Source organism: Leptopilina heterotoma, unplaced genomic scaffold (genome assembly GCF_015476425.1).
Source record: "Leptopilina heterotoma isolate Lh14 unplaced genomic scaffold, ASM1547642v1 Lhet_97, whole genome shotgun sequence".
NCBI classification, from domain to species: domain Eukaryota; kingdom Metazoa; phylum Arthropoda; class Insecta; order Hymenoptera; family Figitidae; genus Leptopilina; species Leptopilina heterotoma.
In genome coordinates this window covers 732857-754680 of record NW_025111203.1, presented here as the reverse complement: position 1 = coordinate 754680, position 21824 = coordinate 732857, and the positions used below count along the sequence as shown (strand labels likewise).

At 24.4% G+C, this 21824-nt stretch overlaps 1 protein-coding gene across 1 annotated transcript in view; it reads left to right on the top strand.

The window, feature by feature from the left end:
* Nucleotides 1–7974, top strand: part of LOC122512255 (neuronal acetylcholine receptor subunit alpha-7-like) — a 147061-nt gene extending 139087 nt beyond the window's left edge. The window contains exon 12 of the mRNA XM_043627995.1: nt 7509–7974. Coding sequence (XP_043483930.1) covers nt 7509–7676 — 168 coding nt within the window. The 3' untranslated portion in view covers nt 7677–7974. The remainder of the gene's footprint in view (nt 1–7508) is intronic.
* The last annotated feature ends 13850 nt before the right edge of the window (nt 7975–21824 follow it).

Below are 21824 nucleotides of genomic sequence, written 5' to 3'. Positions count from 1 at the left end.
TCGTGCTAACGAATTGAAAAAAATTAAAGGCTCAAAACTTGTCCAGTGAATTGGTACGGATAGAAGGTTCGGAAGTTCAATACAGTTTCACGAATTCAGGAAAATTGCAACATAGCTCCAATTCGTATTTGTCACAAAGCGGGATTCACGAAAGCTCTTTGTGAATTCTTTTTAATTCATTTCAATTAGTTTTCGTTTACTGGGCGAATTGTCATTTTTCCGCATCGTCATTTTCGCGAACTGTCATTTTTACTAATCGTAATTTTTGCGAAATGTCATTTTTTTTAATTGGCATTTTTACGAAATATCATTTTTGCGAATTGCTATTTGTTTGAATTGTCATTTTTGCGAATTGGCATTTGTTCGAATTGTCATTTTTACGAATTGGGACTTCTGCGAATTGTCATTTGTTCGAATTGTCATTTTTATGAATTGGCACATTTGCGAATTGCCATTTTTTCAAATTGGCACATTTGCGAATTGCCGTTTGTTCGAATTGTCATTTTTGCGAATTGATATTTGTTCGAATTGTTATTTTTACGAATTGCCATTTGTTCAAATTGTCATTTTTGAGAAAATTGATATAGCAAATCTATATATGCATACAAGTTTACTAAATCAATTTTCACAAATAATGACAATTCACAAAAGTGACAATTCGCAAAAATGACAATTAGAACAAATGGAAATTCGTAAAAATGACGATTCGCAAAAGTGACATTTCGTAATAATGTCAATTCGGAAAAAATGACATTTCGCAACAATAACGATTCGTAAAATTGTCAATTCGGAAAAATGATATTTCACGACAATAAAAATTCGTAAAAATGACATTTCCCAAGAGTGGAAATTCGTAAAAATGGTGTTTCGGTGAAATGACAATTCGCAGCAATGTCGATTCTTAAAATTAACAGTTTGCATAAATGAAGATTCGGAAATCTGACGTTTCGAAAAAATAAGTGTTTGTGTAAATAACAATCCGCAAAAGTTGCTTTTTGAAAAAATGACAGTTTGTTAAAATAGCAGTTTGTGAAAATGGCATTTCATTATAAAGATAGTTCGATTATCAAGACCTGATGTTGTTGTTGATTTTAGTTTTTTGAGAGCGTTAATTACATAGGGGAGAGTGGGGCAAAGGCGCTATGCGGAACAAAGACGTTTTTTAAAATATCTCCTTTATTTTCTGTCTATTCCAATTGGTATTAAAAATTAAGTTGCAATGCAATCAGACCAATTGATTAAAAAAAGAAAAACCTAAAAATATCAAATATTTTAAGAAATATAACAAAAAAATTGTTTTGCAAAAATAAAATGATAATTTTACTGAACAAACTTTTATTTTTTAAAACATAAGTTTAAGTATTTAATTTTTAAAAACGTAACATGTAAATAAATTAAATATTTTTCTACACAACTGGCGTGGTGTTTTAGTTTCATTTTGTATCTAAACATTTTAAATTTAAAGTAAAAAAAAAGTTTGTTATGTGGGGCAAAGGCAATATTGAACATAATTTGTTTAAAAACAATTGAATATTCGAATTTTCTATGTATTAATTCACAATATAAGGTTAAAATCATTAAAAGTTTTTATTTTTTATTTAAATAGTTTAATTCTTTTCATAATATGTTGTTAACCTTATGTTTCGTAAATATTATACTAATAAATATCACTTGTTAATTTTTTTAAGGCTTATAAATGCTTTCTTAAAGAAATAAAAGCGAAAACGTCGCTGCCCCAGCGTGTGGGGCAAAGGCATTTTTTGCATTGTTTTTAAATTTCATTAAATAATGTATTTATAATTATGACAATGGCTGAAAATAGGTTTCCAAATTCGTTAACAATGTCTTGTAGATCAACTATTTTTAAATTATCTAAATACATAGTGTCAAGTACCATCAAACACCTAAGACGTTGAATGATTGACATTAAGTTAACAATCAGGTTAAAATTAAATACATTAATTAATTGTGATAACGAGTAGAAGTTTATAATAACTTAGGCAAACGGCATGTGAATTAAATTGAAGCAGAGAGATTTCCCTTTAATATTGTTATCGACTTACGTGTCCTGAACCTGGAGACACTGGAACAATATTAGTTTATTCTTCGGTCAATTCTCGGCAGAATACTGGTTTAGACTTACTCATCAAGACAACTTTTCTCTATTTTTCCAGGAGTCAGTAGGCGGTCAGGTGTGCTAAATACAATAAATTTTTGTTAGTCTTTTGGCTCTTCAAGTCAGCCTCTTCCGTTTGGGTCAAGCCTTCCGGTTGATGACCTCTTCCTGTAAGGTCTCAATCGTCACTGCCTTGAGGACTCGGTTTCCTTCTCCTTGCTTCGTCGCTCTCCCTCCCTTTTCTTCTTTCTTGAATTTTAATTCCCCTTGTTCTCGTCGGCAACAGTTGTATATTCGAGATTCTGTAATATCAAGAGATGTCTAAAAACGATAATCGAGAAGTAAATTCATGACTAACTTTGGTATTACCACATCAATCAAAATTAAAGTAGTACTAGCCGCGCACAAGAACAGGAACCATCTTCTTCTTCTTTAGGTTAGAGTACCAGACCCAACCTTATCTCGGTCGGGTCAGGGGCGTGCCTTGAACTTTTCTTGAGGTGCCCTATCCAAAAAAATCTTGTTCACCTGTGTTATTAATCAATATCCAAAACAGTATAAATAACAACCTTCTTGAAGAGTATAATTGAATTATATAATATTGGAAGAAAGCGAGATGCAACCAAAATTTTACCTTCCACTCACTATAAAGAATTCTTTTTTGTCAAACAGGGAAGGTTTCTAAGTTCGTACAGTCTAAGAATGATGAGACGAATGTACATCATAATGTGTATTCTAATGTCACTTTCTGTTACTACAGCAACTAACTTTTGTTAAGCAAAACTACTGCCAATATTCTTCTGTATATGTGAACAAGGAAATAAATTTCTGTATTAAAAATTGATCTCAAAGTTTTTCAATAAACTGAGTGATTACTTGTGGAACATCTTCATTACACAGGTTTATTAATCTACAACAAGCTCACGTTCTCTTTGAATTAGAAACGTAACAAGTGCTAGGACCCCCGATCATGAATATAAATTATTTACCTAACAAGGTCAAACTTTAACAAGATTTAGTCTTGGCTTTCATTTCTGTCATCATAAATCTCCATATGTGAAGATGATTCGTAACGTGAATATGAATTTAGTTAGAAGGGTTATTTCGACGACGGTTATAGGGAGGAAATTTAGTTTGTGTTTCGTTGCATCTTATTCTGGAAGATCGATTTAACACTAGAACTACCAATGGGGTACAGCGATCCTAGTAGCGTATTTTTGTATTTATGTAACTTCCGTTAAAAATCATTTTAGAGCGATGGAATTTTTTATCTTTATTTTCTAATTGGCGAGTATAAATTATCTACTAAATGTCAATAAATTTCATCGCTTTAAATAATTTTTGAAGGAGCATAAACACAAATGTAAGGCATATTTTAAAATTTGTATGGTTTAAGGCGAATTCTAGAAGACCTTAAAAAATTAGGGTGTCTGATGTCTCTAAACAAGCGGGTAGAAAATTGTCTCTTGAAATTTTTAGAATTTTCTAAAACTGAAGTAATAGGAAGTCTGCGTATTGCAAACAGTTTGTCGTTAATTGCAATTGTTACTCAAGATATGGTTGAATTTGTTGCTTTAACTTCCGTCTATTGCTACAGATGACAACTACGATTAGCATCATTTATGCACAGACTGGTCTTGCATAATCATTTCCATGGAACTTTAGGATATTATAAATGATAATAGTTACCTATTTACAGAAATATAGCAATTTTACCTAGAGCAAGTCTCTTAGACTATGCTCTCGGCATGTACTGAATGTTGTTTTATATTGTGCAGTTGGTAAAGGTGCACGTGAGCAATAATCAGCATTCGCATTTTCCCTCGAAACTTGGAAAATTACGTTATAATCAAATTATGAAAAATAATATTTCTTACGAATGTAAGATTTACGGTTCATTATAAGTATCTTTTATTGTAACTTACTCCGTAAGAAGAGGTGGATTGAAATAGATTAAAACGTTTACATAAAATTTTAAAAAAGACATTATTAGTCTGGCATTAAAAGAATGGGAATTTTCTCCATATATGCAGTTATTTGAATATGTATTTTTATTTCCATTTTATTAAAATTAATTAAAGTGTCAGTCACTAAAACCTACTATTTCTGTTTTTTTAGAATTTCCACTACTTTAAATTCGCAAATGCTATAATTCAAAAAATTATTCTTAAAAATTATAATCAAATTCTTTAAAACGATTCAATTATTTTCAAAAAATATTCGAAATTCAATTATTTTCAATATCTAGTTTTTCCATAAAATTTCTCAAAACAATTGAATTATTTCGAAAAAATCAATTATTTAACAAAATTTTTATACAATTCTTAACAATAATTCAATTACTTTCACTAATAATAACATTTTTCATGGAAATTCAATTATTTAACAAAATTTTTGATAAAATTCTAAGCAAGAATCCAATTATTTTCATTAATAATAGAACTCATAAAAGAATTCCAATTACTTTGAATACTATTTTAAATTAATTAATCAAAAAATTCAATTATTTTTACAAATAAAGTTTTCCACAAGAATTCAATTATTTAAAATAAAATTTTCATGTTTATTATATTTCGAAAAAATTAATTATTTAAAACAATGTTTATAAAATTCTTATGAAGAATGCAATTATTTTCAAAAATAACCAAATTTTTCACAAAAATTCAATTCTTTTTAAATATTTTAATAAAATTCTTAGCAACTATTTAATTATTTTCCAAAATAACAGTATTCGTCACAAGAATTCAATTATTTCCAAAAGTATTAATAAATATTTTCTTAGAACTTCAATTATTTTAAAAAATTCTAATAAAATCGTTCGCAAGAATTCAATTATTTTCATAAATAATAAAATGCGTTTTAGGAATTCAATTATTTTTAACAATTTTAATAAAATTCTTAGCAACTATTTAATTATTTTCATAAATAATAAAATTTATCGCAGGATTTCAATTATTTTTCATATAATTTTACAAGAATTGCTCAAAAAATGTAATTATTCTAAAAAATTTCATTTCATTTCCGCAAAAAAATCAATTATTTAAAAAAATGTTTTATTAAAATTCTTTGGAAGAATTCAATTATTCACAAAAATATTAGAATCTTTCACAGGAATTAAAAAATTTCCAAATATTTTAATAAAATTGTTGGAAAAAATCAATTATTTTAAATAGAATTTTAATTAAATTTTTTTGAAATAATTCAATTATTCTTTTAGATTTAAATGAAATTCTTCATAAGAATTCAATTATTTTGAGGCATTTTAATAAAATTCTTGTCAAAATTCAATTATTTTCATAAATAACAATATTCTTCACAAGAATTCAATTAGTTTTAAATTATTTTAAAAAATTCTATTAAAATCTTTCGCATGAATTCAATTACTTTTATAAATATTAAAATGCTTTTTAGGAATTTAATTATTTTCAAAACAATTTAATAAAATACCACACAGACATTCAATTATTGTCAAAAAAAAACTTAATTGAATTCTTTGTAAAATTTAATTCATTTCAAAAACTTTTCGAAATTCAATGATTTTTAATATCTACTATTTTCATAAAATTTTCAAACAAAATTCAATTATTTAAAAATCTTTTGTAAAAATCTTCGTAAGAATTCAATTCTTTTCATGAATAATCAAAATTTCTCAGGAATTCAATTATTTAGGGGAGAGTCTCCAGTTGTGAGACACCTCCAGTTGTGAGACAGTCAATTTTTTTTAACATGCAATATTAAAAAGCCGATTGGTTTATATAAAAACATTTCTTTTTATATGAGCCAACTATTTTGTGTACACCGAGGCGGATATATAAACTGTTTTTGTTAAATACCAACACTGTGTGTGATAATCGACTAAAAAGCGTTTTTTCAATAAATGCAAAGTACTTTTTTTGCAATTTAATTAATTGGAAAAGGTAAATGTAATGCATTTTCTTTTAGTGTTTTCCTTATATTTTGTGATGCAATATTGCATTGTTCCAATCTACGGTTAAAAATAATTTAATTTTCCTTTTTCAAAATAACGCCAATTTCTGGGTGTGAGACACAGCATATCACCAGTTGTGAGACGGTGTCAACACCCATCTGGGCAGCATAAAAAATACTACTTTGCAGGCATACTATTTAAATGTTGTTTTGATTTTTTTTCTAGTATTTTTGGGCATGTCAAGTGGAAAAAAGTCAATTGATTCAGAAGAAATCAATTTTAATGCTCTTGTTGAAGCTATTAAATTGAGTTTATTTGATAGTCACATTTTGGCGAATAAATATTATTATTTAGTATATAATAATATATTTATTAATATATTTTATTATTTATACTAAACATAACGTTTTATGTCAAACTTATTAAATTTTAGCAATTTTTAATGAGTGTCTCACAACTGGAGACATTTTTTTTTTTTTGAAAAAAGCGATGTGCTCGGAAAATGTATCGTAAAATTTTTTGAGTTCATCGAAACACTACACTTTCTTTTAATAAAAGTTGCGTATTTCTGTTACCTTTCGAACGGTGTATTTTATTTACAATTTCGTTTACCCGTTTACAATTTACGGGTCAAAAATGAAACCCGTCTCACAACTGGAGACTCTCCCCTAAATTAGAATTTGCATAAAAAAATTAGTCGAAAGAAATCGATTATTTAAAAATTTTCATAAAATTCTTCGCAAGAATTAAATTATTTTTATAAGTATTTAAATTTTCTCATGAATAATAAAATTCGTTGCAGGAATTGAATTTATTAGGAGGATAAGAATGAAGTAAATATTTTTGATGAAAATTAGGAAAAAGTTAGAAAAATTAGAAATTAAGATTGGAATTTTTGGCAGTTTTGTAAAGTGTCTAAAACGAGTTTTTTGGTCGTCAAGTTTAATTTTTCGATAGCTACTTTTTTTACTAGGTACTTTTATTAGTTTGAAAGATACTTTTTGCACCAAATTGTGTAGTCATACGGGGTTTTGGAGTCGCTGATTACGATTTTGAGGTCAGATTTGCAAAACCATTGTTCCTTACTGATAACCGTTATTTAAAAGTTATGAAGAGGTTCTTTTCAGTGTGCACGTTCTAGAACTGTTCTAGAACAGTTAATGGAAATAAAGAACAGTTCTAGAACGGTTCCAGAACGTGCACTCTGGGTTAGTGCAGTAGAGAGAATTTTGTCATCAGATGCTGTGAAATGTTGTCAGCGCAGTCGTTGCTTATTCACAGTTTGACTATTTTAAATCATACCGGGAGATTCTTTTATTTCAGGAAAACCTCGATAAGTTACCCGTTTAATGACTCACCAAAAACATATTAAACAATTTATTAAAATAACTGAACAATTTTCTTAATAAAAAGCGAATGTTGAGTGATTTGATAATGTAACAATAAAATAATAAATATTTTCAGATAATTACTGATCAACTAAAAGACGATGAAATAAATGTAAAGGTAACGAACGACTGGAAGTTTGCTGCGATGGTGATTGACAGGATGTGCCTAATTATTTTTACTCTATTCACGATCATTGCTACCATCACCGTCCTGTTTTCTGCTCCACATATTATCGTCACGTGATTCGAAAAATTCAAGATTGCTGCCGAAAGTGAAAAAAGAAGCCGATGCTCAGTTGATGATAAACTTGTTCTTGTTACGGGTAAAAATCCCATTGCGATCGCTTTCGTTTGTTATGCTTGTGACGTGCGTTTTTTGGTCTGAAACGAGTGTTATCTGAAGTGAGACTGCTTTACAATAGAAAATCAATACGAAAAAATCTGTCTTCAATCTGATCTCGACACGTTTATCGTTGTTGAACTATATAAAATACGCCTTAGAAAAAAAACACTTTCAGATGAACATACCCCATAAAAAAAAAAAATAATAAATTTGCATAAAAACTCCACTAAATATTTAACAATTATTATATATCATAAATGTTGCAAGTATTTAGTGAGCGTTTTATCAATTTTTCGGTTTTTGGGTAATAAATACACAGAGATAGGTTAAAAATATTTTTAAAGCTTTTCTTTAATTTTATAACTTAAATGCAAGTATACATATTATTAACATACATATAAACATACAAACATTCATACACGTTTATTTACCAACTAGTGTGGAACGAAAAAGTTCTAAACATCAAAAGAAAAATATATATATATACATATATTCTTACAACTGATGTCTTCGGATTTTAAAAAAACAATTCCTTCTTAATTTTCAAACGTTGCTAATATTTAACCAACAAGTTTAGCAACATTTTAAATAAAAAACATTGTTTCAACACTATTTGATATTTTAACATGATAAAAATAACAAGACATTTAAAATACATTGATGCTCAACTAGGAAAAGATACAAACTTAAAACTTTTACATATTATTAGTAATTTTTCGAATGCTTGATACTTGAAAACTTTTTCATTCCAACCTAATAATAATACGCAAAAACACTCGTCCCAGTTAAAAATCCACAGTCAAAATTCCACACCTTTACTAAAACTACTTCTTTTATATATAAAAAAAAATGTGAAGAAGCGTAAAACATACAAAAAATAAGAGAATTTTAAAATTCAAAACAAATTGGAGCCTCCTTAGCAAAACGGTGGGTCATGTGATAAACCATATATAGATTACCTTCAGGTTTCATCATCCTATTAAAATCATAAAGGAATTACTTTAGGAGATTTAATTGTGGATATTTGCCTTAAACTTTTTTATGCTGGTAGTGAATAAGGTTTGGAATTTATTTGCTGATTTTTAGCAGGTGCGAAATACGTACACACATAATATACATGACATACTCCAGCCATCTTGTACGGTACATTAAAATCATTATTGTTCATCAATGACAGAAGGAAAGTTATAATTACTTTAAAATAATTGCAGTAAATCTTATGAAACCAAATGCTTTGTAACTAAATTCGATTTGTTTCGGTATTTTTTTTTATTATTAATTTTATTGACGAATTTTTGATTGAATCATGATTTATTAGGTGGCCCAAATAAAAATTATATTGACCCATTCGAAAAAGGGTAGAATTGAGTACAATACAATATTTGTGGTTGTAACTTACGTCGATTCTTGATCTTATTTAATTTCTGACTTGAATCCCAAACTAATCTACAAATTGAAATTTGTAATTTAATTTAATTTAATTTTTTTAATTTTTTTTTTTTTTTATTTATTTATTTTAATTTAATTTTTTTAAAAATTTTTTTTAAATTCTAGTCAAAATTTCAATTATCTTTAGAAATAATTAAATTCTTCTCCGAAATTCAATTATTTTCAGAAATTTTCCTCAATTCATAATGATTTTGAATTTATTATTTTAATAAAATTTTTCAAAAGAATTCAATTATTTAAAAAAAATTTTAATAAAATTCTACGCAAACCTTTAATTATTTTCATTAAATAATAAACATTTCACAAGAATTCAATTATTTATAAATTTTTTTTATAAATTTCTTCGCAATCATTCAATTATTTTCAGAAATAATAAAATTTTTACAGGGATTCAATTATTTTCGTAAACAATAAAATTCTTCTATGAAATTCAATTATATTCATAAATATTCAAACTCATTGCAGAATTCAATTATTTTCAAAAGAAATAAAATTCTTTACAGAAATTCAATTATTTTGAAAATTTAAAAAAAATTCTCAAGATTTCAATTATCTTCATAAATAGCAAAATTCTTCTCATGAATTCAATTACTTTTGAAAATTTTAATTAAATTCGTTGTAATAATTCAATTATTTAAATAAATAATACAATTTTTACAGGAATTCAATTATTTTCGTAAACAATAAAATTCTTCTATGGAATTCAATTATTTTCATAAATATATTAAAACTCATTGCAGAAATTCAATCATGTTCAAAAATTTTTTAATTTCTCGTCGAAATTTCAATTATCTTTAGAAATAATTTAATTCTTCTCCGAAATTCCATTATTTTCAAAGATTTTTCTCAAATCATAATGATTTTAAAAATATACTATTTTAATAAAATTTTCCAAAAGAATTCAATTATTTACAAAATTTTTTAAAAATTTTCACAGGGATTCAATTATTTTCGTTAATAATAAAATTCTTTTTTAAGAATTTATTAATTTCCATAAATAATAAAACTCATCGCAGAATTCATTTATTTTCAAAGGAAATAAGATTCTTTACAGAAATTCAATTATTTTAAAATTTTTTTTTTAAATTTTCATCAAGATTTCAATTATCTTCAAAAATATAAAAAAAACTTCTCATGAATTCAATTATTTCTAAAAAATTTAATTAAATTCGTTGTAATAATTCAATTATTTTCGTAAACAATAAAATTCTTTTATGAAATTCAATTATTTTCATAAATATTAAAACTCATTGCAGAAATTCAATTATTTTCAAAAGTAAGAAAATTCTTCGTAAAAATTAAATATTGTTTAAAAATAATAAAATTCTTCTCGGAATTCAATTATTTTTGAAGATTTGAATAAAATTCTTAGCAACTATTCAATTATTTTCACAAATAATAATATTCATCGCAGGATTTTAATTATTTCTAATACAATTTTACATTAATTGCTCGAAAAATGTAATTATATTCTTAAAAATTTAATTTTAATTCCTCGAAAAAAATCAATTATTTAAAAAAAACTTTTTTTTCTAATTTTTGGGATGAATTCAATTATTTACAAAAAAATAAGAATTTTTAACAGGAATTCAATTATTTTTAAATATTTTAATAAAATTGTTCGAAAGAAATCAATTATTTTGAATAGCATCTTAATCAAATTTCTTGAAAAATGTAATTATTCTTAAAACATTTATTAAAATTCTTCGATATAATTCAATTATTTAAAAATTTGTTGATAAAATTGAATTTTAAGAAACATTCAATTATAGCCTGAATTTTTGGAAATAATTGAATTTTGAAATTAATTTTTTTTGAAAAAGTTTAATTGAATTTTTTTTATATTATTTGAAGTTTTTATTTTCTAATATAATTTAATTGAAGAATTTACTAATAATTGAAATTTTGTAAAATTGAATATTGTAAACAAATGGATTTAAAAATTGTCAAAGAACTTTTTCGAAAATTATTAAAAATAATCGATTTTAAGAAGAATTTTAGTTGAAAATGCTTGAAAATAATAAAATTGAATTGATAATGATTTTATCATTCGCCAATTTTTAATTATTCTTATAAAACATGAAGAAATCGATCAGTTCGAGTCGAAGACTCGGAGTTATCGATATCTTCATGTTTTATAGTAATATGAAAAATTTAATTTATAGTTTTAAATAAAATTTCCTCTTATTTGACTTGGACTGTTTATATTTTTGTCCGTAATTGGTCCGTTATTTTTCATTTTTAGTCCGTAAAGTCCGTATTTTTAAATACTTTCACTACGGTTCTAGCAGTTTTTTATATTTATTTATTATTTATTTTATATTTATTTTTTTATTTTTTTTTTATTTTCAAACTATGAGCAGAATATGGCAAAGAAAGACTATTTTTTTAATATTTTCGAACTATGGGCAAAGTATGGCTTTGCCCATAGTTTGAAAATATGAAAAAAAAATTTTTTTTTTTCATACTTTGCCTATTGTTATTAATAGAAAAAATTGATAGGTATCGTGTTTATGTCAGTTGATTTAATGAAACATTAATTTTTGTTGCAAATGAATTGAATTTGAAAAATGAAAAAAAAAATCAGGGATTCCATCATATTAAAAAATTTCGATTTTATTCAATTCTACCCTCTTTAAAATGGGAGGGAGACAATTATGATACGCAGAAAAGTGCTAATTTGACTGGAGTAGAAAAAAAAACACAGAGTACACGGAATTAAAAATGGACCCAAGACTGAAATCACAGTCTATCTAAATTTATTACGATTACAATGAATTGATTTCCTTTGTGGGCAGTATTTATAATGGCCACAATAAATAACACATTAATAAAACAGTTACGTGCAAAGAAGCAAAGCGCACACGTTGTACTCTCAAACACATTATTGAACTGCCAAGGTGATTCAAATGCCAGTGAATTTTATTATCTGTATCACTAGTACGTAAATACGATTATGAAGATTTATACTATAATTGTGTGGCGTGCGATAGCGCAATTTTTATAGGTTTAAGCGAATTCAGGGTTGAGAGAATATGAAAATATCCTCTTACCACAGATTTAGTAAAAAAAAAAATAATAATTTACTTTTTAAGAAATTTTCAGTTTTTCTTTCTTACATCACTATATATTTAGTTTTCAAATAAACACCGGCAGTTTCTATTCGATCTACAAGCATATTCTTATGCTTTTTGGCCATAACGTATAAAAAAAATGGCCAAAAAACTGAAAATGCGAGTATCCAGATTGGATTATCCGTTAACAATTCTTCAAAAAAAAAAAAAAAATGATATTTGTCCTCGCGTTTCATGCAACTATGCTCAATTTTACAAGTACAACTATTATCATAACTGTCTAGAATACATGCATAAAGTTATATGTTTATTTACTTGTAAACATATATATTTATGTATTTCATATGTGTATTTATATATTTTCACATATATATATATAAATACTCATATTATAATATTCTCCTCTAATTCATTATACTGTATGCATGTGAATTCATCTCTTATTTTATACTCTTCTCTCTCTTTCTCTCGATTTTCTTATATCATAAGAGTAATCAAAAAATGTGTTTCTAGAATTTTTAAAATGAACATTTCAATGACGATAAAACGCGAAAAACGACAGTTTTGTTTACGGATAGTCACAAGAACGATATTATTATTAAACAGTTATAATAAAATTTCATTGTACGGCCAGTGGCATTGACGCGAAAGCCAATCACATTACCTTCTATATATAAATACTAAAGTTAAACTAATAAAAAAAAAAAACGTTGTTGATGATGTTAAAAGATGATTAAATAAACGTAGATCATGATAAAAAATACTCGATCGACAAATTTCGATTCCAAAAATGGTCAAATAAATATACTTTATAAGAATTATAAAAAAAAAGATCGGTAGAACGTTGACTAGTTAGATAAACGCTATCTACGTATATATTTTAATTAAAAATTACAGGCTATTATACTTGAAATTACTTAAGTTAAGCCAGTGTATCGAGCAATGCAGTTACTTTAAATTATTATTTTAAGGGGATCCCACATACCGACAATGCAGATCAAAAATGGTTAAAAATCTGCAACGACCGTTTCTTGAAAAATATAAGGAATTATGACCTATAAATTTGTGAAAGTCATTTTTTATTATAAATACATAGGATGAGTATTTTATTTGTTGTAATTATTAAAAAAAATATATTGTTAGAAAATTAAATATGGTCAGTTTCCAAGAGCCCAAACTGCAACGACCTTTTCTTGAAAACAACAAAACAAAATAATTTTTCCATTTAGCAAACTTAATTTTAATAAAAAATACACATAATAAGATTCATTACATATGAAAACAACAATAAAAAACTTTAATTTATGTAAACTGTTTTGTATAGCAATTTACAACAAGAAGAACACATGTGACAGCTTTTAGTAGTTCATAGAACCAAGAGATGGCGCCAAAGGTTCCAAAACTGACCAATTTTGATTATTTTTAGCTTTAAATTAGCAACAATAAAATATAATGTTTTCTTTTTGAGTAAAAATTTATAAGTGATGAAAGACACACAATGAGAGAGATTTATTTTGTTAAAATTGTTAAAGAAAAGTTAATGCTAGTAAATTAAATATCAAGTGCCACCGAACAGCTGTCACATATACACTTTACAAAAAATAAAGTTTTTATTTATTCCTGAATGGCAAATGAGTCTCATCCTCCGTATTTTCCTACAAAATTAAATTTCCCAAATGGAAAAATTATTTTGTTTCGTTGTTTTCGAGAAATGGTCGTTGCAGTTTGAGCTAGTAGTCAAAGATGTGTTACAGGGAAACTGCCCATATTTAACTTTCTAACGATAATTTTTTTCAAATAATTACAACAAATAAAATACTCATCCTGTGTATTCATGATAAAAAATGAGTTTTCCAAATTTATAGGTAATAATATCTTATATTTTCCAAGAAACGGTCGTTGCAGATTTTTAATCATTTTAGATCTACAATGTCGATAAGTGGGATCCCGGAAGTTAAACTTCCTTTCGAGCTTTCAGGTAAATTTTTTTTTTTTTTTTTTTTTTTTTTTTAATCAATGAAATGTAAATTTGATTAATAAGAAGGTATAAACGTTACACATTATACTACGTTTTCTAAGTTACTTCTATAATTGTAATTTTTTTTTATTTTATTTTTTATTTTAATCAATGAAATGTAAATACGATTAATGAGAAGGTATAAATTAAATTATACTGTTTTTTAAAGTTAAATCTATAATTGAAAAAACTACAAAGTTTCTTTTAAACAAAACGCACTATGGACACAAAATTTCCATGCGAGTTTACAATAAATTCGGTGAAGAAAAAGATAGGAAATTTTCTCGTCCTCTCTCCTTTCCTTGTTTAAAATAACGCTTGCGCGTTGACGAAAGTTTTTGTAAATATAAATGCATATTATGCAAAAGGCTAAAAAAAAAAAAATAAATTAAATGCAGAAAAATAATTAACTTCACTCTAGATCTATTTTTTAATAAAAGAAAAAAATATTTATTAAACATCAAATTTTAAGGTTAGAAATAAATATACGCGAGATTTTTATTAAAACTGAGCGATGGAAAATTCTATATTAAATAATGTCGGATTGTCTTTGGGGACAACTGTTTCGAAGCATTGACAAATATTTTAAAAATAAATAAATAAAGAATGTAAACGTGACAAACATAAATATTCTGCCAATGTGCAAGCGTTATTGGACAATGAAAGACAATGAAGAATAAAAGTTTTTAAATTAAACGTTTATTTTTTCAAAATGGTGCAAATATAAATAATTTTGAATAGACAGGAAAAATAAATTGAAAGCGAATTTTTCATTGACAACATAACCTACAGAACACCGGAAATTTTCTAAAATTAACACTTGACTATCACCTTCGGAAGCTTTAATTGCAAAGTTTTTGTATAAAAAACATTTACATAATTTGAAATTCATTTGACGTAAATTTCCTAAGACATAAAATTTATATTGCATAAATGACATTTGATATGGTATCCATTTGACATATATATTTCATTAGACATAAAATTTATTTAACATAAAATTTATATATGTAATTTGACATAGAATTAATTTGACAAATATTTTATTTGACATAAAACTCATTTAGCCTAATTTTCATATAATGTAAAAATATACATGACATGTCTTTTATTTCACATAAAAATCACTTGACATAAATTTCAATTGACATAGGTTTTATGTGATAGAAAATTCATTTGAGGTTATAATAACATTATATGTTATTTAACATAAAACACATTTAATACAAATTTTATTTTGACCTAAAATACATTTGTCATAAATTTCATTTGATATAAATTTCATTTGGCATAAATTTCATATTTAATATAATTCTCATTTGACATAAATTTCATTTAACATAAAGTTGACTTGACATGAAAGACATTTAACATAATTCTCATTTGATATAAAAGTCATTTGACATAAATTTTATAAATTTCATTTGACATAAATTACATTTGGCATAAAAAAATCGGTGAGAATTTTAAAAGTAACCAATATATCAAGTGAATTTTATGTTAAATGAGAATTATGTTTAATGAATTTTACGTCCAATGAAATTAATGTCAAGTAAATTTTATGTCAAATGAGAATTATGTTAAACGATATTTATGTCAAATGACATTCATGTCAAGTGGATTTTGTGTCAAATGAGAATTATGTTTTAGAATTTTATATCAAATGAGGATTATGTTAAATGACTTTTAAAATAAAATTAAAAAATATGTAATTGAAAAAAAATGAAATTGCTGTCAAATTAATTTTATGTTAAATGAAATTTATGACTAATAAATTTATGTCAAATGAATTTTATATCCAATAAAATTTGTGTTAAATGAATCTTATGTCAAAAGAAATATATGTTAAATAATTTTTCATGTCAAATGGGAATTATGTTATACAACTTTTATGAAACATAAAATTTACGTTAAATGAATTTCATGACAATTAAAATTTATGTCAATTGGATTTTGTGTGCAATGAAATTTATGACAAATAATGTTCATATTATGTGGAATTTAAGTTAAGTGGTTTTATATCAAATAACTATTTTGTCAGAAAAGTTTTCGGAACTAAGCATACGCCTCGATTTAAAATTTCATAAAAGTTAAAGAAATTTGAAATAAATTTATGAAATTTTAAACTTTCATGCAATTTTCATTCAACTTTTGTGTCAAACATTAGAAAATAATGGAAATTGAAAAAAAAACCTTAAAATTTCATGTGCTTTGCAAATTTAAAATTTCTTAAAGTGACAGTCGAATTAATTCCAACTTTTATCAAACTTTCGTCCCCAAAAGTGTAATGCACGTGTAATTACTTATAAATTTTTCCTCGTGGATTTACACATGTTAATAAGTAACGAAAAATTATTACACGTGTAAAAACTTTTTTCAATCTACACATGTATTTATATATGCAAATCACTAGGGAGTGCTATCGTTATTATTTTCTTTAAATTTTTCTTCTGTAGGCTTAACGAATCTTGAAACTTAAATTTACCTCTAAATATTTATCAGTAAATAATTTCAACTCTATTATTATTATTTATCAGTAAAGTTATAAACAAATTGTTATTTATAAAATACAGTTTAAATGAATCTTCATGCCTAAAATTTTCGGTGAATATTTTTTCAAAAGTTATTCTTATAAAAAAATTATTATTAAAAACTATTGAAGAAAGAGAAAAAATAATAGATTTACATAATATTAATATTAATTAATTAATTAATTAATATTAATATTTTGTTCATTATAGTTTTGAATTCTTACAATAGTAATTTATAATTCACTTTCAATAACTAATTTTAAAAATCAGATACATTTCTAAAATGTCTCTTTATAGTTACAAATTTTAAAAGAATAATTTAATAGCAGAAATCAGACACTTATTATTTACTTTTCAAATCATTCAACTAAGGAAAAAATAAACATCGTAATTTTATAGATAAAACATTTCTTTTTTATCATTCTTTTCATAAAGATAATTTAATGAATAGTATTCAAATTCTTATGAATAATGATTATCTTTTTTTCCTCATTTTCTTGATAACAATATTTTTTCGATAAATTAAAAATTTTTTTTTCATTTATTTGGTATTATTAGGAGTTGAATATATCTTGACAATTAAATCATCGAAGCGTTGCAACTTAAGAAAATTTATATGATTTTATATTTTTTACCTTCTCAATAACCGAATTTGTAATTTATTGTAAACAGAAATTATTATTGGAAACTTAAGTTTTTAATTTATTGGTTCTAATTTAAAAACAAAATATTTGTGTTGTTTTATATCGTGATGGAAAGAAAATAACATTTAAAATATATTTGTTCAGGCATTAAGTAAAATGTTAAAGAAATTGAAAACTTTTTTCTAAAATGAAATTTTTAAAAAATTAAAAAAAAAATTTTTTTTAAATAAAATTAAAAAACAATGATTAAGTTTTGTCCCTGCGTCTTAAAATTTATTATTCTAATTGAAAATCTAAGTCATTTTTGCTTTCATAGATTTAACATTACATCATTGCGACATCAATCTTTCTATCGTCAATCCTTGACCTAATTTTTAATACTTAAAAATTCTTATCCGAATTATTATTAATCATTTAGTATTCATAAATTTCAGTTCCTGCTTTTTTCTAATTAAAATTTAATTTTTTTTTTATTTCTCTTTTCTTTCCCTTCTTTCTTATTGATAAAAAAATATTACTTAATCTATCTTAATTTCTTGCAAAAAAAGTGTCTAAAATTGCATTCAAAATTTGATTTTCACTTTCTGGGTATCTGTCAAAAATGTCTTTTATTCTGAAATCAGTATCTCAAATATTTAACTCAAGTATATGTAAATTTTATTGAACTGTTAGTAATGTGCTCGATCCACTTTAAAAAATAATTATAAAGTTAAATTCATAGCAAATTAATAATTTATTGACTTTCAGATATAAAAAAAAAACTCAAACTTTCTCAACACCTAACAAAATATATATTTATCCGCAATTATTCATTAGAAAATTAAATCTGCTTTGTTAAATATTACTTTCTTATACTATAACAAAAAAAAATTTTATTGCAATTACATAAAAAAAAAATTGATTGTACATTCTATGTAGAACATAAGAACTAATATACATGTTTTGTATTAAATGTATATGTAAGTATTGATTCCTATGATATAAAAGTATATTAAGTCTTAAATGTTCTATGTGGAATTACAATGTTAAGTGTTAAAAGAAAATCTGTTATGTAAAATAATAAATTAAATTGTTTTTAAGTTTATGTATGATTATAGGATATTTGTATGAAAACTTAATCTGTAAACGGTTAATGCTCATAATATGAAGTGCAAAATACTTTATTAAAATTAAAAGTTATAAAAGTTTTAAAAGTTTTTCGCCAATATGGTTCAATGAATAAATTTTAATATAATAATATAAATAAAACGATTTATAATCTGAAAATGAAATTAAAAATAAATAATTTTATGAAGAGGACTATGGTAGCATAAATGCTGCATATTAAAAATTTATAAGTCTTTGTATATATTGTTTATATTTTCATTTTGAGCTAAAATACAAACAATTTTTAATATTGTTAAAACTTTTGATGAAACTTTATTAAAATTTCATCGAACTTCGAATGGAGTTTCTAATTTAGTTCAGAATTATTCTTTGAAAGTGTAGCGGAAATTCAATTAAATATGCGATGAAATTGTAGTCGAATAAATTATTATCAATATTTAGATCGAATTTTAAAAAATAACCGAGAATCTTTTAATAACGGATTTTTTAAATGTAAAAATCTTCAAAATAAACGATAGAAAGATTAAAAAGTTGAAAAAGCACTTTAAAAAGATTTTTTGGAAAGTGAAATTTCTTCGAAATTTTGACAATTTTCCTCCGGAACTCTACCGAAACTTAATTGAATTTCCGATGGGATTCCGATACCTAGAATGTCAACTGAAAACGTACTTCTAGAAAAATATTCTTAAAATTCAAATAGAATTTATAAAGTGGGACTTTCCCGTGATTGTTTCGAATAGTGAAATGACAATTTGAGGATTTAATATTTCTCAAAGTTGTGATATTTGTTTGTTTATAAAAAAAATTAAAAAAATTTTTTTCTTTAATTTTAAAAAAAAAAGTTTACTTTTTTAATGAGCTTTTTTTAATTCACAGTTGCTCTTTTCTACTTTTTTTAAAAAAATATAAAAATAAATAAGGCATTCATTTTCAAGTGCGCCATCGCATCAATTCTGTTTTTTAAAATTTTAATCCATTCTTTTATTTGAATTATTAACTTCTAAACGAAACAGAAATTAAATGATGAAAAACATTGTTTTCAATTTTATTTCTTAGTCAAAAATCAAAAAATAATTTAAAAAATTTTACTACACCTACAAAATTAAATCATATGAAAACTTTACAATATTTTATGATTATACATTAAAAGGTCGTTAATTTTTAAATCAAATTTGAAATGGAGAGAAGGGGTGACCAATTCGAAAAAGAATGCCCCACATAAAAAAATTTTCACTATGACTTTTTTTTAATAAAATATTTTTTTTTTTTTTTTTTTTTTTTTCTTTTAATGATTTGAATTTGTAAGAATATTTAAGTTACAAATTCTAATATTAAAATATGCGTTTTCTATTCAACAGCCTTAAAAATAAATATCAAAAATATAAATATAACTAACTTCTTTACTTTATTTAATTAAAAAAAAAATGTTAAAAATTGAATGAAAAGCGTTAGATATAAGTATACTTTTATGCATTATGTTAGTTGTTGACCTATTGGCTTAATACTTTTAAAACTACTATTATTATTTACCTATGTCTACGAAATTACTTTGTAATATATTAGAATTAAAGTGTTGACATGAATTTTATTGTAAAATAATCTTTAAAGTCTTCTGTCATGTTTCACCACTGGCTCTACGAGAGGACTTTGTATGTCGAGTTATTTAATTCGGTCATTCAATAATTATTAAATTATGTTTGAATACCAAAAAATAATTATATAATGCAAAATATTTTTGTCAAAAAATATTTTGTAAAAAGAAACATCTTATTCATACCTTAAAATAAACGATTAATGTGTCACATTTTGTTGACATTAAATTTGTGCGAGAAAAGAAAAATTAAAAAATTAAAAAATTACGCTAAATGTTACAAAAAATAAAATATCGTTAAAAAAATTTCTTTTATTAAAGATATATTGAAAATGATGTTAAAATTAAAATAATTTTGTTTTAAAAATATAAATTACTTTTTAAGCTGTAATAATTTTTGAGTAACTTCCGGTTAAAATGAATTCCCTTTAACTTCAAAAAATTAATTCCCCACCCTCCTTCTAAAGAAATGGAGGTAATTTTCGAAGTAATTTGAAAAACGATGCTATCTGGGAAGTACATAAAAAATCCTGATATATTATTTAAATTAATGTAAGGCATTGGTTTATTTTTAATTTTAAGATATTCAATAATAAAATCTTTATTTCGAATTTAATTTAATTAGCATATTGAAAATTAAGCAGCGTAAATATGCTGAAAAACGTCAAGTTTTGAGAATAGAAAATAAATAACAAATTATAAACTAGTGAATTTAAAATTTTTCACCAAAAAAAAAAAAACTAGATTTTTGCTATGCTGGTGTTTTAAACCCTTAGTTTCTAAAATCTAGTTGTGTTGTACTCTAATATTTGAAAGAAAAAAAAACATTAACTTAAAATGTAATTAAAAAAAAATTAAATAAATTAATTCAACTACAAGGTATGAGCGTTTGAAAATTGACTGCGTTTAGACTAATAATATGGAGGGATAATAGCTGCGATAAGAATTTTATACAGACATTATTGTACAGTATTTTCCATGTATAGTAAATACGATTAGAATAGAAATCCTTAATAAACTAGTGAAATTTAATTTCAATTAAAAAATTATTTTAAAATATCTTGTGTTATTTACCAAGCTAGGTAACATGGTTCGTGCAATGAATTTTGAAATTTATTTATTATTGAAATTTTAATAACAAAATTATGCGACCTAATAATGCAATAAATGAATAAATTGGAAATATTAAAATATTTCAGGGTAAAATTTCAAAATACACTGTTTGTTACCATTTGAATAAAAAACATTCATTGATCTTTAAATGAAATTCGTATTAAAAAAAAAAATTGTTTTCATTATTGTGAATGAAAAGAATTGAAAGCACATGTGATTTAATGCCATACTTCTAAGAAAAAAAAATTCATGTTAACACTTGATATCATATTTTTTGCCAACAGATGTGAAAAGTTGAACACGAGACAATGATCGTGTTGTTATTATTAAAAAAAAAAATTTGTTAAATAATAAAAAAAGCCGCTCCCATCTGGCTGGTTAATAGTTATATGCACCTTGGGTAGAATATAGTAGGAAAATTGTAACAAAAATAACTACCCTAGGTGCAGAATAATTTATAACGACGTAATTAGATACACAAGTCCAAGTGCCAAATTCTTAGCTAATTTAAATAATGCTGGGC